The sequence below is a fragment of the Syngnathus acus genome, chromosome 11 (assembly GCF_901709675.1).
Source record: "Syngnathus acus chromosome 11, fSynAcu1.2, whole genome shotgun sequence".
In the NCBI taxonomy this organism is placed as follows: domain Eukaryota; kingdom Metazoa; phylum Chordata; class Actinopteri; order Syngnathiformes; family Syngnathidae; genus Syngnathus; species Syngnathus acus.
In genome coordinates this window covers 3,781,964-3,796,843 of record NC_051096.1, presented here as the reverse complement: position 1 = coordinate 3,796,843, position 14,880 = coordinate 3,781,964, and the positions used below count along the sequence as shown (strand labels likewise).

The 14,880-nt window shown below is 42.9% G+C and overlaps 3 protein-coding genes and 1 long non-coding RNA gene across 7 annotated transcripts; 1 reads left to right on the top strand and 3 right to left on the bottom strand.

Annotated features, from left to right (window-relative positions):
• The first annotated feature begins 13 nt into the window (after positions 1-13).
• Positions 14-5,960, top strand: LOC119130081. 2 transcript variants are annotated; one of them, XR_005099358.1, is made up of 4 exons: positions 14-185; positions 1,290-2,357; positions 2,435-2,964; positions 5,950-5,960. It is a non-coding gene; the product is annotated as an uncharacterized LOC119130081 (long non-coding RNA). The 2 variants fall into 2 exon arrangements; XR_005099357.1 differs by having other exon boundaries at positions 1,290-2,964.
• LOC119130076 lies at positions 4,835-6,229 on the bottom strand. The gene is made up of 3 exons (XM_037263580.1): positions 6,028-6,229; positions 5,907-5,968; positions 4,835-5,665 (listed from the first exon to the last, which is right to left on the bottom strand). Exons 1-3 carry the CDS (start codon positions 6,048-6,050, stop codon positions 4,881-4,883), a joined length of 870 nt encoding a protein of 289 aa, XP_037119475.1. The 5' UTR covers positions 6,051-6,229; the 3' UTR covers positions 4,835-4,880.
• Positions 6,230-7,735: 1,506 nt separating this feature from the next.
• On the bottom strand, positions 7,736-10,368 carry tpbga (trophoblast glycoprotein a). Its single transcript, XM_037263577.1, has 2 exons — positions 9,803-10,368; positions 7,736-9,372 (listed from the first exon to the last, which is right to left on the bottom strand). The coding sequence occupies exons 1-2, from the start codon at positions 10,090-10,092 to the stop codon at positions 8,517-8,519; spliced, it is 1,146 nt and encodes a 381-aa protein (XP_037119472.1). The 5' UTR covers positions 10,093-10,368; the 3' UTR covers positions 7,736-8,516.
• A 223-nt stretch (positions 10,369-10,591) lies between these two features.
• On the bottom strand, positions 10,592-14,762 carry tmem222b (transmembrane protein 222b). 3 transcript variants are annotated; one of them, XM_037263585.1, is made up of 7 exons: positions 13,551-13,734; positions 13,135-13,219; positions 13,028-13,059; positions 12,840-12,936; positions 12,647-12,777; positions 12,347-12,462; positions 10,592-11,273 (listed from the first exon to the last, which is right to left on the bottom strand). In XM_037263585.1, exons 1-6 carry the CDS (start codon positions 13,670-13,672, stop codon positions 12,375-12,377), a joined length of 555 nt encoding a protein of 184 aa, XP_037119480.1. In that variant the 5' UTR covers positions 13,673-13,734; the 3' UTR covers positions 10,592-11,273; positions 12,347-12,374. The 3 variants fall into 3 exon arrangements, with proteins under 3 accessions (XP_037119480.1, XP_037119481.1, XP_037119479.1); XM_037263586.1 differs by lacking the exon at positions 13,551-13,734 and adding an exon at positions 14,641-14,762 and having other exon boundaries at positions 11,117-12,462; XM_037263584.1 differs by having other exon boundaries at positions 11,117-12,462.
• Positions 14,763-14,880: the final 118 nt, after the last annotated feature.

The following is a 14,880-nucleotide window of genomic DNA, read 5'->3' as shown; positions in this document are numbered from 1 at the left end:
GTATGCACAGAGAGCACGCCCACAAGTGGCACTCAGCTGTCGATCAAACGTTAATCAAGAACTGTTTGACCTGCATGTTGTTTTCAAAACAACATACAAAACATTGTTTTGTATGTTTTCCACGCAAAAGATGATGGAGGCTCCACGTCGGCTGCTGATCGTCTACTTGGACATATTTTCGAAAGGTACTGCATGTTGCTTTTCCTTCTTTTTATTATGATTTCGGTGACTAGAGAAGGTCGAAACACCGGCACAGTCTAATGAGACGTAATAATATTTTGTAAAGATAATTTAATCCGTGCTTTGAGTTATTCGACGGTTGCCAGGTGAATTAGGTAGTGGGTAACAGTAGATTGGACATAAGTTTCAGAAGTTGTGGTCAAGACATTTAAATAAGTGGGGTGGGTGCAGTACAACATGCTTCCCGCAGAGGGCGCCAATGCTCTATAGTTGAGTATTCTATTACTGTTTCGGTCCTTTCATAGTTTGTGATATTCGATGTTAGTGTTAAAAGTAGGAGAGTGTGTCATTAAAGCTGCCAAGGAAATAGTTTAACAAAAAAGAACAAATTAATTTAAAAAGAAGTTTTAGTCAAGACATTTAAATAAGTGGCGTGGGTGCAGTACAACATGTTTCCCGCAGAGGGCACCAATGCTCTATAGTTGAGTATTCTATTACTGTTTCGGTCCTTTCATAGTTTGTGATATTCGATGTTAAATAGTGTTAAAAATAGAAGAATGTATCATTAAAGCTGCCAAGAAAATAGTTTAACAAAAAATTTAAAAAAAAAAACATTTTGGTAAATGGCTTGCAGGAGCTTGTTAGTTTGTTTACATCATTCACATGAAATCACTTTTAATTACCCGGAAACACTTAGTCATTAAAACCCTAGCAACTGACTGCATTGGAAGCATTTATTTCAAAATTAAACGCAGTATTCATATTTGAAATTGTATTTTCACAAGGAGAGATAAAGGCATGATATTAGACAGTTTGTTGCCTTTTACAGTTTGACCAATTTTGAACTACTTAGTATTTTGACAGATAAGAGTCTTTTCAGTCTGAAGACTTTGAAACCTTGGTTGAGGTGCTCATTGCATGTCAGGCGTAGAGCTGATTGCTCACACAAATCTATTACATGTGTTGGCACATGTGGGAATTCACACATTAAAAGGGCAACTATATGTTCTCCGAATAGAATTAATTGATATGAATGAATAAAATTGAAAAACCTTTTGTGTCAATTAGTGCGACTCACGACTTTTTCATTTTTTTTGCTTACTTGACAGGAATATGGAGGTTTGGACCCCAGAGGTGCACCCGACAGCATTGTGGCACATGTGGAAAGGGCGGCAACCTGCAATTGGAACGTAATGTGAGTATGCAGTGTTGTGCTTGAGGAGCTGATGTGCGATGTCACATTACACCACAAGATGGCTGCGAGTACAACTCTCCTATCACTTCTAATGGCACACAGTGCCACCAGGGGGAAAGTGAGCACATGCAAACATCTGACATCGCTCACTGGGCCAAAACCTAAGTGCCAGGTACTGGAAAACTTCATCAAACACCTCTCAATGTGTTTTCAATGACATTGATGCAAATTAGTAAGTTTACTGTTTTTATTTTTAAATGTAGGCTGGAACCTTCCGCTGAAGATTTTAGGTCGTTTGTGCACGAGTAACAGGAGGACGAACTCTGAAATGTTGCAAAGGCTCTCCTGGACGGCTACACCTGCACACAACAAAAGGGAACAGTCAAGTTGATTTACACATCTCAACACTGAAAATGGAGACCACCTTGAGGACCTTTGGCACACTTTGAGAATTCTTTGGCCCAGCAGGAAAGGAAAAAAAGCAGGTTAGTATTAACATGCCATGGTGCCAAATTTTTGCTAAGTTTTGTTACCAGTCAGCATGTTGGACAGGAAATTTATCATGACTCGTTTCTTGACTGACTGCACCCACCACCTGAAACAAAAAAAAAGACAGGTCAAGTATATTGATTTGTCAAGTTTGTCATTCAATGTTCAAACCTGGAGCGTTTACTTAAGTCAATCCATGCAGCAGGTACAAGGTCCTTTGTCTCCACCTGGTGGACAAGACTGGAAGAAAATAAACATCCTGAAATTAATTGGCCAAATTGTGCTTGTGTGTTTCACCAATAGAAGCAGGGGCAGCTCTGGACTTCTCTCCAGTCGCAGTTTATTGGCCTGAAATACACAGTAACGTTACAACCCATCTAGTACTAAGTTTTCAGTCCTTGTTCAGCAAGAGTACTTGCAAACATCTCATGAAGCAAGGGCTCACAGGACAGCAAGTCGGCCATTTTGAAACCTGCAGACAAAGAAAAAAAAGGTTAGTTTAATAATAAATGTCCAAATAAAAAGGGAATTTTTGCCTTTTTTGCAGTCAATCTGGTTCTTCTGTGGCAGATGCAGGCCTGTGGACAGAAATGAGACTATTAGATGCAGTTGATTAAACGGGTTGGAGTGTGAATTTACTTTATTAAGCTCATTTTGAAGAGTTGCACCTGTAGACAAATTAGACAATTAATGCGCATGCAGCAAAATATTTGATTCTGTTGTGAATTTATGCAAACGTTTTGTCTTACCTTCGGCAAAACGGCGTTTGATGCAATTTAAGGTCGTCGAAGACATTAACTCCCAACGATAGAGAAACCTTTTTAGCTTGCATGCTAGCAAGGCGTAAGCACTTCCAAACTGCACCTTGGCGCTGAAAGAGAGAAAAAGCAGTTAGTTTTAAAAGTCTAAGAAATAGCGAAAAGTCACCTTGTCAAAGTTTTCAACGCTGCATGCTGTGGGAAAGCGTGCGGAGCAGCAGGTGGACCAGCACGACGTGACGCTGTCTGAAGTGAGCAAGAGAATGATTGTCGCGTTTGTGACGTCTTAAATAGTATTTTTGTGATGACGTCATTAACAAGCATGAGGGTGAAAAAAAAAAAGTCTTACGCTTGTAGCGTAAGCGAGAGTAAAACGGCAAAGTATAATCAGATGGGATGGTCGGGGCGCGAACCAGGGATTCTGTCATTAGGAGGCTAAGTCTTTACCCGGGTCGTCCGATCAGAAGCGCAGAATTTTAGCATTCGGCCACATTGCCATGGAAATCGCGCATTTCTCTTCTGTATTTAAGGTAGATGTTCAAAGTAATGCATAAATACGGAAAATTAGACTCGATTTCTAAGATCTCAGTTGGTCTTGTGGTTAAAGCTTTTACCTTCAGTACAGGAGAACCAAGTTCGAATCTCACTCATGGCTCTGTGTTATGTGTAAATGTTACACAGCGGGACTCGAACCCGGGTCTCCTGATCACCAGGCCAAATCTTATACCACTGGACCACCTTGCCACGGAAAATTCGAATTTTTTTTTGAAAGTCATGACTACCACCAGAAAGGTATTTTTGATGTAGCAGTTCAACACAGCACTTGAATGAAGAAATAAACAAATGCAATTAGGGGAAGTGGTTGGTATCCCTTATGAAGAGGTCAACTGAGACTGATCATGTCCTTGCTCGCCTACTTCCTCCTCACACACACACTCAATCAGCAAGGTGGCTAGATTTGAGGAGATTTGCGAAAGATTTCAGAGAAACCTGGAACAGAGTGAAATGGAACGGAGTGTCAATTCTATTGACATTTGAAGCAGTCGAACAAAATCCCGGACAATTTTTGAAATTCCCCCCGGACATATTTTTGCGGCTGAAAAGTAGGACATGTCCCGGAAAAGAGGACGTCTGGTCAGTTTGGGGAATTCCCCCCGGACATATTTTTTGGGCTGAAAAGTCGGACATGTCCGGGAAAAGAGGACGTCTGGTCACCCAAACTAAATCAACCCGTGAGAATAAGTACGCCAATATGAGTTTTTTCATGGGGGTGGGGGTCGACAAACACGACTGGTTTGTTTCCGTGGACGTTTTGTGCAAGAAAGGACAATGTACTTCCTCGGGCGGTTGGCATCCTTCAACATCTATAACAGTGGTTCTTAACCAGGGGTGCGAGAATGCTTCTTAGGGGTTGCGAGGATACCCTGGGGGAAATTTAAAATTTTTCGGGGATAATGCTCAGGTAACCGAAAAAAGTGACAAATTCTGGAAATCAAGAAGTCATTGTGTTAATTGGCATTAGGGATAATACTAATTAAGCCTTATAGCTGTAAAGTAAACCAATTATAATCATTTAGGGTTAGGGGTGCGAGAACTGGTTGAATTGAATGGGGTGCGAACAAGGAAAAAGGTTAAGAACCACTGATCTATAATGTGACGCTGCGGATGTTTTATCAATCTGAGATTTTCCAACTCGTCGCGGGGGTTAGGGGTGCGTTCACGGTCATGACCTTGAATCGGGAAATAAATGATTATATATTGACACTTTCATCTGCTGTTCATTTAATCACAGGTATGTACTGCAAATTCTCTTTTGTTTGTGTTTTTTCTCATTTCTATTGTTTATCAGCTTTGTATTGAATTATTAATTCATATTTCTACTAGTTATGTAACTACTGCATATGTTTTTTAACCTTGTGCCCACTCTTCCGTGTGGATACTTGGAATTGAATTTACCCTCAGGGATCAATAAAGTATCTATCTTGAAGTGCCGCTGGATGAAACCCTTTATCAAATTGAATCGTAAGTTCGGTGCAACATTTATCAATTTGAAGATGAACCTTGATTTAACCAGCATTCATGATAGGTTAGACTTTTGTCTTACATTGAATTTCAAAATTACACATTGCATCAGCACACTTCCTCTGTGGCTCAAATGTCATTTTAAACATTTTCCAAAACATGTCAAAGTGTAAGAAGCAACAGTCAGGAAAGTAAATAAGTATCATTTTATTTTCAGAATAATAAAATGTTGCTCATTACTGATGTTCGGAATGTGAAGAAATCTCACTCAAGTAGACATTCCCCTGGTCAGATCTGAGCTTCACTCTGGTCCACTTGGTCTCTGGGTGAGCATGGTAGGGAATAGGCTTTGAGCTCTTCTGGGCCACTGGGTCCTTCAGGCGCCTGATAGCGTAGCCACCGAATTGGCTAGGGATCTTCAGGACATTTGTGTGCGCGTAGTGTTGGCCGTTAGGCCCCGCCTCCCACAACCCACCGGTCAGCTGCTGTCGTTTACCCTGGAACACCATCTGGCCATGGTTGTGCTTTGAGGTTTTTTTCTGATGTCTTGCAGGTTTTTGACCAATCAGGACTTTGGTGGCAGCGGCATTGGCAGACGTTTGCATGTTGGCGGAGTATTTGCGCATGCCGTAACTCTGCAAGTTGGGAAACTTTCCTCTAGAGTGGTGACCGTTTGGTTTTTTCCATTCTTCAGCTTGTCCCACTGCAATGTTGGATTGGTGTGGTTTGAACCTGCTCAGAGAGCCCGAACTTGCAATGTCTGTTGAGAGGCGGGGCTTTTTAGGAACGATTCTCTCGCCGGCCATGGCCACGGGGGGCCGGCGAACCACCTTGAGTGATGAGTAGCCACCGAGAAACTGTTGGTTGCCATAAGTGGAGACTCCACCACTACTACCACTTTGGGCCAAGGCTTGAACACGGGAGATTTGTCTGAATTTATTCTGGGGAGGCTTGCCGGCGTGGCTCAGACTGCCGTCGTTGTCATTATCTTGCACAAAGCCAACATAAGACTCGCCTTGAGCTGCAAAAACAAACAAAAAAATGCATCTTCACTAATCTTCAGGTTACTTGCATACATCTGGGAGCATTTCTATAAACATTCAGGAAGTGTTTAGAGTACATCCAGGACTATTTAGGTCACAGCTGCAATTCAGCAGATTCCAAAGAGCTAGAAATTTTAAATTTGTCCTGATTACTTTTACCAATTAACTCAAGTCTTCTAATTAACCATCCAAAAGGCAAATGTCAGTGTTTGCACTCACCTTCTTGAGAAGCCCACAAACAGCGAACATGTTCTGCTCCAAGAAAGCAAAGGAGCAAGATCCTGCACACAAAAACACCTTAGACACTTAAAAGATTCCCATGGGCACACATTTAACTTACCCCAAATAAATTCCACAAGCCATTTGTGCAGGTAGCCTGGGTCAACGCAACAATGGCAGGACAAACGAACTCAAAGCGATCGACTTGCTCCGTGCCTGCAAGCTCTGCACAAACACGTTGCTGCTTTTAAGCCGCCCACTCGGGTCCTAATGGACCTGATGGCCGTCAGGTGTGTGGGACTTTGGATTTTCCACAATTTGAATTTTTACCTGTCAGTGTGGAATAAAAAGTCTACGTTTGTAAATTTTGCATAAGAGCAAGTGAATAATATGGAAAGTATTGGGGGGGGAAAAAAATCAATAAAATATTTGAGTATTTATTCAAAGTTATTAGAATGAAAAAAAAAAGGAAAAATAAGTCTCCAATTTTGGGGTGTAAATATATAAAAATTATTGATAAGCAGAATTAGGAATATTGAGAATATGAATTATCAAGAACATTTTGAATGTTTTTTTGGTGTGTTGTTTTCTTCATACATAAAAAAAGAAACTACAGAGAGAGGATTTCCTTTCCTTCCTGTTCTCATGCGACTGATGACCGCATGAGTGCGGTGGCTTACATCAAAGACACAATTTCCTGAAACAGGAAATAGCACTGGCGACCGCTCGTTTCTCTTTTCTCTTCATCTCAGCAGTTGTGATTCTTTCCAGTTCCCATGCAAGACACTCAACGTCATGTTGGCTTCAACTTCTTTCATGTCAGCTTTCGCTGTGATGCAACCGAATCGTATGCCAACCTTTTTATTTTTCAATAAATTCCTCTGAATGTCAATATTTTAATGTGATGAAACTCTAACTGGATCTAGACCAATCAGACGCCACGAATAAAACAAATAACAATAATCATCATAATAATAGTATGACCTCTTTAAGGTCCACGAATTTCTTTCAAAAAAACAAAAAGCAGATTTGATGACGGGTGTCTTTAAATTGAAGCGCCTCTCCTGGGTGCACTATTGTCTTTCCCAGACGCGCCGCTCGATTCCAGGCCGAGCTATCGACGCGTGAAGCAGATGATGAAGTATTGCGCCCGCTTGCTGCTTTCTTGTCTAGTCTTTAAAATGGGTCAAGGCCATTTTACAGAACACACAGGAAGCTTTTAATGGCGCAGATGCTCCCTTTTTGTGACAATATACTCTGCCTGTCTTCAAATGTACAGAAATGGGAAGGGGGGGGGGACTTTGTTATTTGACCCCCCCTCACCCTAAAAGCCTGTGACATATTGCATAACAGCAAATGATTGCCCCGCCCCATTTCCCCCGGGACCCCTGTCCCAGCGGCCATGATTAAGAATGATGACACTTAAACAAAAGCGGCTGTCGAGTGCTCAACTTTGTCATCGCAAGGGAATCTTGTTTTCTTTGCCATTTGAGCCGACCTTTATGTCTGCGCACTAACGAGCCGAGCCGCCATCAATTCCTCTGTGTTCACTTCTAATTGTTAACTCCAGAAGTTTGGTTAATCTGACGGGTAATTAGTTAATGACCTAATCAGTTGGAATACATGAAAATAAGATATTAAAAAGGAATTATTGTGATATAAAAAATGTTAGCCTAACATCCTTTGCCTGGCATTTTGCAAAAACAAACAAACAAGAAATATAAATTTGGGCAAATTATTGGTCTGTTTTATTGTTTTGTCCTGACGTGAGACAAAAATGTTTTTTTTTTTAAATACATTGTAGAGTTCAACTAAATGAGGCTTGTTGCCAAGACAGTGCTGCTTTGTCATTTTATTGTGGTATTGCACATGCAGTAAAATGGCTAAGAAGCCAGAAGAGGAATGCTTCGTCTTTGGCTTGGAACAAAAGGAAGCTTTTAGCCTCAAAACCAGCAAAGTGAAGGGCAATAAAGTCATTTGTAGCCTCAACTCAAACATGATAAGGCATTTACTTCTTGCGACCCCAATAAAATGTAAATTTGAGTTGTTCTTGCTGTATGAATGCGGCCGCTGTTGTCCGGAATCATCTGTGTCTTATCATGGGAAGAAAGAAGAAGGCGAAAGTTCCTTAAACAGAAAAACATGGAGCTGGCTTTTGAAGAGCCTCGGCCTCCGTGACTGGTTCTCATCATTGTGGCAATAAAAGTCTAGGCGTCGAAACAAAGCAAGTCTTCATGAAAAAAAGAAAGAAAAAAAAGGGAGGGGCGGCGCAAGAGGGTTTGGAGAGGCTCTTGCCTGGGCTGAATTATCCTTCTTCCGAATGCAAAGGACTTGATACAATTCCAATTTGCTGCTTGCATTTTACATGCATAAAGATTTACACAAACATTCAGAAATGCCTATATGTGTGTAAATACACTACTATATACATACATCATACATACTATACTATATACATCTATACTGTATGCTGCCCGTGTTTGACCGGCGACCAGTCCAGGGTCTTGAGGCACTTGCTGTTGATGTGGAAGACAGGAGTCACGTGTGTGTATGGGTGTGTGTGTGTGTGGGTGGGGGGGTGTAATCCAACGTCATGAACTCGTTTAGGTCTTACATGTCAGTGCTTGAGGACACCTGGGAGAGGCGGGGGTCCGATTCGAGCTCGAAGCGGTAGTGGTAGCCCTCCCACACCTCCCTGCAGGCGTCTCGCATGTCGTACACACGCTTCTTGATGCCTCTGCGGTTCAGGTAGAGCACAAAGAGGAAGACCAGGCCCACCAGACCCAGCACCAGGCCCAGGAACACGTAGGAGGTCTGCAGGGCCAGGTCGGCGCCGGCGCCCCTTTGGCGGCACCTCAGGCTGCCGGAGGCACCCACCACCGAGAGCAGAGAGGTGTTCCTCAGGGCGGCAGGGAAGGCGCAGACCAGATGGTCAGGGTCGCGGACGCGTCCCTGAGAGCGGTTGAGCCAGCGGGTCAAAGGTTCGATGCCGCACGCACACGTGAAGGGGTTCTCACCCAGGAGGATCTCGGCCTCGGGGAGCGAGTCCAGCTCGCGCAGGCCCTCCTCGGGGATATTCTTCAGCGAGTTGAGTGTCAGATCCAGCTCCCGGAGAGACTCCAAACCGGCCAGGGTGGCGTTGCGCACGGCGACCAGGGAGTTGTTGGTGAGCAGCAGCCGGCGAAGTCCGCTCAGGTGGGAGAAAATAAGTGGCGGGAGGTAGATGAGGCCGTTGTGCGACAGGTCGAGGCTGCGCAGAGAGCTTAGGGCGCTCCAGCGCAAAGCCGTAGCCAAGTCCAGCACAGCTGAGTGGTTGTAGAGGGCACGGCTCAGGTTGAGCTGGCGGAGCGATTGGTTGGCTACCGTGAAGGCTTCTGGGTGGAACACCGCCAGCTGGTTGGAGCTCAGGTCCAGCGAGCGAAGACTCGGCAGGCCGGAGAAGGCGTGCGAGTCCACCTCGGAAATCCTGGAGGATCGATAGGTGGAGATTTTCTTTTGGTCTAGGTGACGATTAGCATGTATACATGTATTATTTCATGTAATAATTTCATCACTGCATTTTGTATTTGCGTAAATATTTACTTGCACGGTTTATAGCTGTTTATAAAAATATTAGCTTGAATTTGCTCAATTGCAAAAATAACAATTACATAAAAATGAAGTACCAAATGAAATTATTTCATAATTAACAGAAATTAATATTAGTTACTATTTTAAATTACAAAAAATAAAGATAGAATTAACACAAACAGTACACATTTTTTCTTCTTGACAGAAAACCAATTTCAACTTTTTAAATATGACACATTCTTCAAAAATGTGTAAAACCCACAATAAGAAAAATTATTCTGTAGCGACAAAATTGTATAATATTTATAGAAGAGATAGAAATATACCTGTTATTGCTTAGTGAAAGGTTAGTGACATTGTCGAGGCCCTTGAAGGAGTCTGTGCCGATGCGCGTGATCCGGTTGCCGGTGATGAAAAGGTTCCGGGTGTATCCAGGGATCTCGAGCGGGACGCTCCGGAGGTCTTTGGCCACGCACTTCACCGTGTGCGCCACTTCGGAGCACTCGCAGCCCGTCGGGCAGGAGGACGCTGGAGCTGCCGGTGCGTAAACGGAGCCCAGCAGGAGCAGGAGCAGGAGGGTGCTGCAGAAGAGGCGACTGGGGCTCAAGTCCAGCATGTTGGGTAAGAAAGAACGGATGAAGACGAAGGAGAAGTGGAGAAAGATTACATCTCCACCGGCTGCTGTCTTGAGTGGCCGCACGCCTCGAGTGTGGATCCGAGCACTTCCATGCAGACACTGGCAGCCACTAGTGGGGGTTGTGGACTAAAAGCGCGCGCGCGTGTGTGTGTGTGTGTGTGTGTGTGGTGGGGGTTCTTTGCAAGAGAAAGGAGAATGGGCGTCGCTTATTTGCAAACAAATCATGTTGAGAGAAAAAACAAGGAAAAAAAAAAAAAAAAAAGAGCATCGCGCACGCATCCGACGAGGAGGAGCTTGAAGTTTGGGGGCCGGATCCAGATCCTGTGGGTCGGCCTCAAACAGAAGTCTCATCTTTAAAAGAAATGATATTCTTTTTTTTTTTATTTGCATGAAAATGATTCAAAATATGAAATCTAACTGAAAGTCAAAAGTCAGAGCAACAATTGGATCTGGTTTAAATTTAAAGACAAATGTGGAATTCAGCCAAATCCAAACTTTCAAATTGATGTTCAAAAGTTACATATGAAGTCTTGCACTTTTTTTTTTCTTTTATGAGGTGGCTACTTTCACAAGGTTGCAGTTCCTCTGACTGCATCCATCCTGAAATTATTCCCTTTTGATGTGGATTTAAAAAAGCATGTCGGGGACTTTTGGCTGGATGTTTGCTACCTTCCCACCCAGGTGGTCAGCAGCAATGCGGGGTGAGGGAGGGGGTGGGGGACCAGAATTGCGAATGGTCCTCCTTTCATGTGCACAATAATGGCCCCTGAGTGAGACTTTGCAGTGCGGGCAGGGGGGCGGGTTTAAGTATCAAAGCAAGGGACTAAGGAAGGGGGGGTTCTTTTGCTTCCTGTGTATTCTGACCATTTATAATCATTTTAGGAACAAGATGAGCAAGAAATATTAAGATGAACACTTTTTTTAGAACAATAATAAAACACCTTTATTATTATATACAGTATATGTTCCAGAAAACATTCTTGAGGACCTGGCAGGATTTTTCTGCATGGAACTAGTCTACGGTTTTGGGATTAGGGAGTCTCTGGACCAGCCTAAGCATATATTGATAGCGTAGCCCCCACCCCACCCCCGCCGCAGGTCTCCACATTCCATGACCTGCTGGCTCCTGGTTACTGCAAGGCACCACAGTGGTGGGACGGCTTAAAACAAAAAATTAATGATTGAATGTTGCAGCATCTGTTAAGGTCAAGTATTGTACAATGTAGCTTATGACGCTAGCTGGCTAGTTAGTGAGCAGAATCGACCACCTTTTTACAACAAAATGATCATTTGCGACTTGTCTTAAACATTTTGAGTCCATCTGTTTGAAATTTCTTCAGCGAGAAAACCTGAGCCATCCTGGCTACCTGCTGCTTCCGAAAAGAAGGGGCTTAAGGAGTTATATGATTGGGAATAACGGGAGGATTTGGATATGCTCAGCACAGCCATGGCAACTGAAGTGGAGTGACACCCATCATGTGGAATTAAATAGGCAAAAATAACATGCGGAAAGAAAGGCCGGAGAAAAACAACAACCATGCACTCAAGTTGAACAAAATGGCTTGCTCTCATAAGCGTAATTTTCTCAAATACAGCTGAAATGAATAATGGGGTCCTCTTAACCTCAAGTAAATACTTCACCCAAAATAAATGTTTTTCAGATGGCTGTCATTACTAGATGGCTGCAATTTTTTTTTTTTCGGATAGCTAAAGTGTTTCTGGGTAATTATGTTGAGCAGATGTGGCAGATATGTAAAGCTGACGAATTTTCATTTCCTTAAAATTATATTTCAATGATAGACTCATTTCCTGACAGCGAGAACGAGAACAGGCACTACGGAAGTGTGGTTTAGCAAATTTATATATTAGCGTTATTTCGCAGGTGGGTCTGGAACGTATCCAGCAGGGTAAACTGGACTTCACTGTAAAAGGCTAGTCCTGGGTCTCTCATTTTTGACACGGTTTTTAAAACACGGAGTTGGCACTGACCCGCACTTTAACGGCATAACGACATTCACCCTGAGGCGGCAATGGCCGTTTAAATTGCTAGCGAAAAAAAGAAGAAGTTCTGAATTGTGATACTAAAGGCAGGTTTTTCTAAAAAGAGATTTAGATTATTATCATTGTTAGAAATTGTGTGCGTGGCAGTGATGGAGGTGTTTGTGTGAGACATTCATTCCGGCGTCTCTTACAGGTTTTTCAAAAGTCTTTTCTTGACATAAAAAGGCCTCACTTTGTTTGCCGACATTCCCTGGGGGAGGTCATCGGAGGTTGATGACAAGCGCCACTGTCACAATGACGCCCAGCAGTATGAGGAAGGGCAGCCACGTCTTCAGGAAGCCCGCGCAGCTGGAAAGCAAAGGGACCCAAAGCAAGATCAATACATCCCTAGACACTAACGCTGGTCGAAACACTTTCAATTGTTTGTGCCTTTAGAATGGTGCTTTGTGCTGTTTTATTTTTTGGAGTTATTCAAATTCGTCTTTTCGATTTATCAGAGGTTACGCAGCACCACCGTGAGACGCCATGTTACCTGACATGCTTTCCGTGCAGCAGCACCAGGAGGCAGAGCTTGACCATGTTCCACGACGTGCTGTTGTCGTAGCGCATCAGGTTGAGAGCCATGGCCACGTGCGAATGGCAGTTGTCGCAACACAGGTTGTGCTTGAGAAAACATACCACCAAAAAATGTTATGCATATTTTGTACGTATAAATGGGTCCGTACCATCCTGTGCTTGTACTCCTCCGAAGCGTCGTGCACGGCAATATCCCAAGCGCTCGAGCCACCGGCATAGACTTTGCTTACGTCCAGCATCCAGTATCTCCAACGACAAATGATAATGTTGTGTAGAAGTCAGGTCAAGAGAGAGGGGGGGGGGGGGGGGGGGGGGGGAAACATCAGATAAAACTCACTTTGTTGGTTTTCCAAAAGCCATGTTGTCCTCCTGCATGACAAAAGAAAAGCTTCCTTGGGTGGTGTACACACATACACTACCTATAATCAAAATTGGATTACTTACAGATACAAAATAGGGTCCAGCAAAGTCCCGGATGACTCCAACTGAAGTGCAGATGCCCATGTGCCCAATAAATGGAAACAGCCAACTGGCAAGGGAAAATAGTCACTTCATTGAATTAACTATGCAATAAGAAACATAAAATGTAGTATTTGAATAAATTGATGGAAAAAAGCTGGGGGAATAAACTATGCAAACTTAAATTAACCTTCTGTAATCTTTTGCATGTATATGTTCAACTATTTGATGTTTCAATAGCCTGGGTTTTGCACAACAAGGACAATTATCAGTGCTTTGTATGCTCATATAAAATAAGAAACGGGACGTTTGACAGCTAGCTTGCTAAGCAAACGAAGCTGTCACTTGCGTTGCAGCACATCCGGGGAACTTGCCCAAAAGAAGCCTCCAACTTAACTCACGACAACACGGGGATGGGGGTCCACACGATACAATGAGGGAAACGACCGGCCAGCGGGTTAATCTTTTCCGACGCTATGTGATAGTTCTTCATGGTTTCCGCCTTCTCGGTTAAATCGGCCATAGTTAACTAAGGCAGGAAATCAACTTCCTGCGAAACCACACGTCCCGCCTACGACTCCACCAAGCTGGACAAACGCACGGATGGAGATGCTTCCGTTTAAACTTCAAAATAAAATACAATTGTTCATCATCTTAAATGTGATATTCGTACAAAAACGTCGATTACAATTGAATAGTATAGGTAGTATTAGTTGGTTAAAGAATCGATTATGATGCAGGGCAGAAGTATCGATGTAATGTGTAAATTTATTATCTTATTTTGAAACAGATTGCCCAAATTGTACACATACCTCTGGTTTTTTTTTTTTAACGCAGAATTCAGATAAACTTAGACATACTTTATGGTAACATTTCAGGATTATTTTTTTACCTGTTAACCTAATTTGCCGTTCTCTGTTTTATTTCTAAATATACACAATTACTACTGGCACCTAATTAGCTCTTCTTCTGTTTCGTCAAATTTACGTGGTGTGGCTATACATATTATACTGCCTTCTGGTGGACAAAATGAGCACTTGCACGGTCAGGTCAATAAATTAAAACATGAACTCAGATTAATGGCATTTACAAACGAAAGATGATGATTTCAGTTGTGACGTGAGTATATTGAAGTATCGAGTTAAATTACAGTAGAAGCTAACATTAAGTCGTATTTTGATTCACTAAAATATAGACAATTATTTTTAGGCTGCAATCTATGTTTGGCAACTCAAAGCACTACACAAGTGGATATTATCAACGTTTTGTCCCCCAACTACAGTACAAAGACAATCTCACTATTGGTGTAGCTATAAAGTTGCAAGTGAAGCGTTATCTGCAAACAAAAGGCCAGCCCAAGGATCCCCCCATGGGCTTTCCATGCTCCATCTCGGTGCCCATTAGAGGTGACAGGCCATATATTGTACACGGAGAGCCAAAACAAAGTGCTCAGCAAAAATAAGAGGAGGGTATTAATAAGAAAAGTCGCACCGGTGGCAGGAGAGCTCTGGGAATTCTGCCGCCTCCACATGATGTGAGTGCAGCCAATTAGAGGCTGGAGATGAACCGCCATGTGTTGTCCTTTTCCCATGCAGTCAAAGAGAAATGTCAGCCATCTGCTGGTTGTGCGGGTAGCAAACACATCTGGGGATAGAAAGTGGACAGATCACATTAAAAAGAAATAAATATGTGCTTTACTGTTTGATTGTTTGTTTTTATAGTTGTGGACTA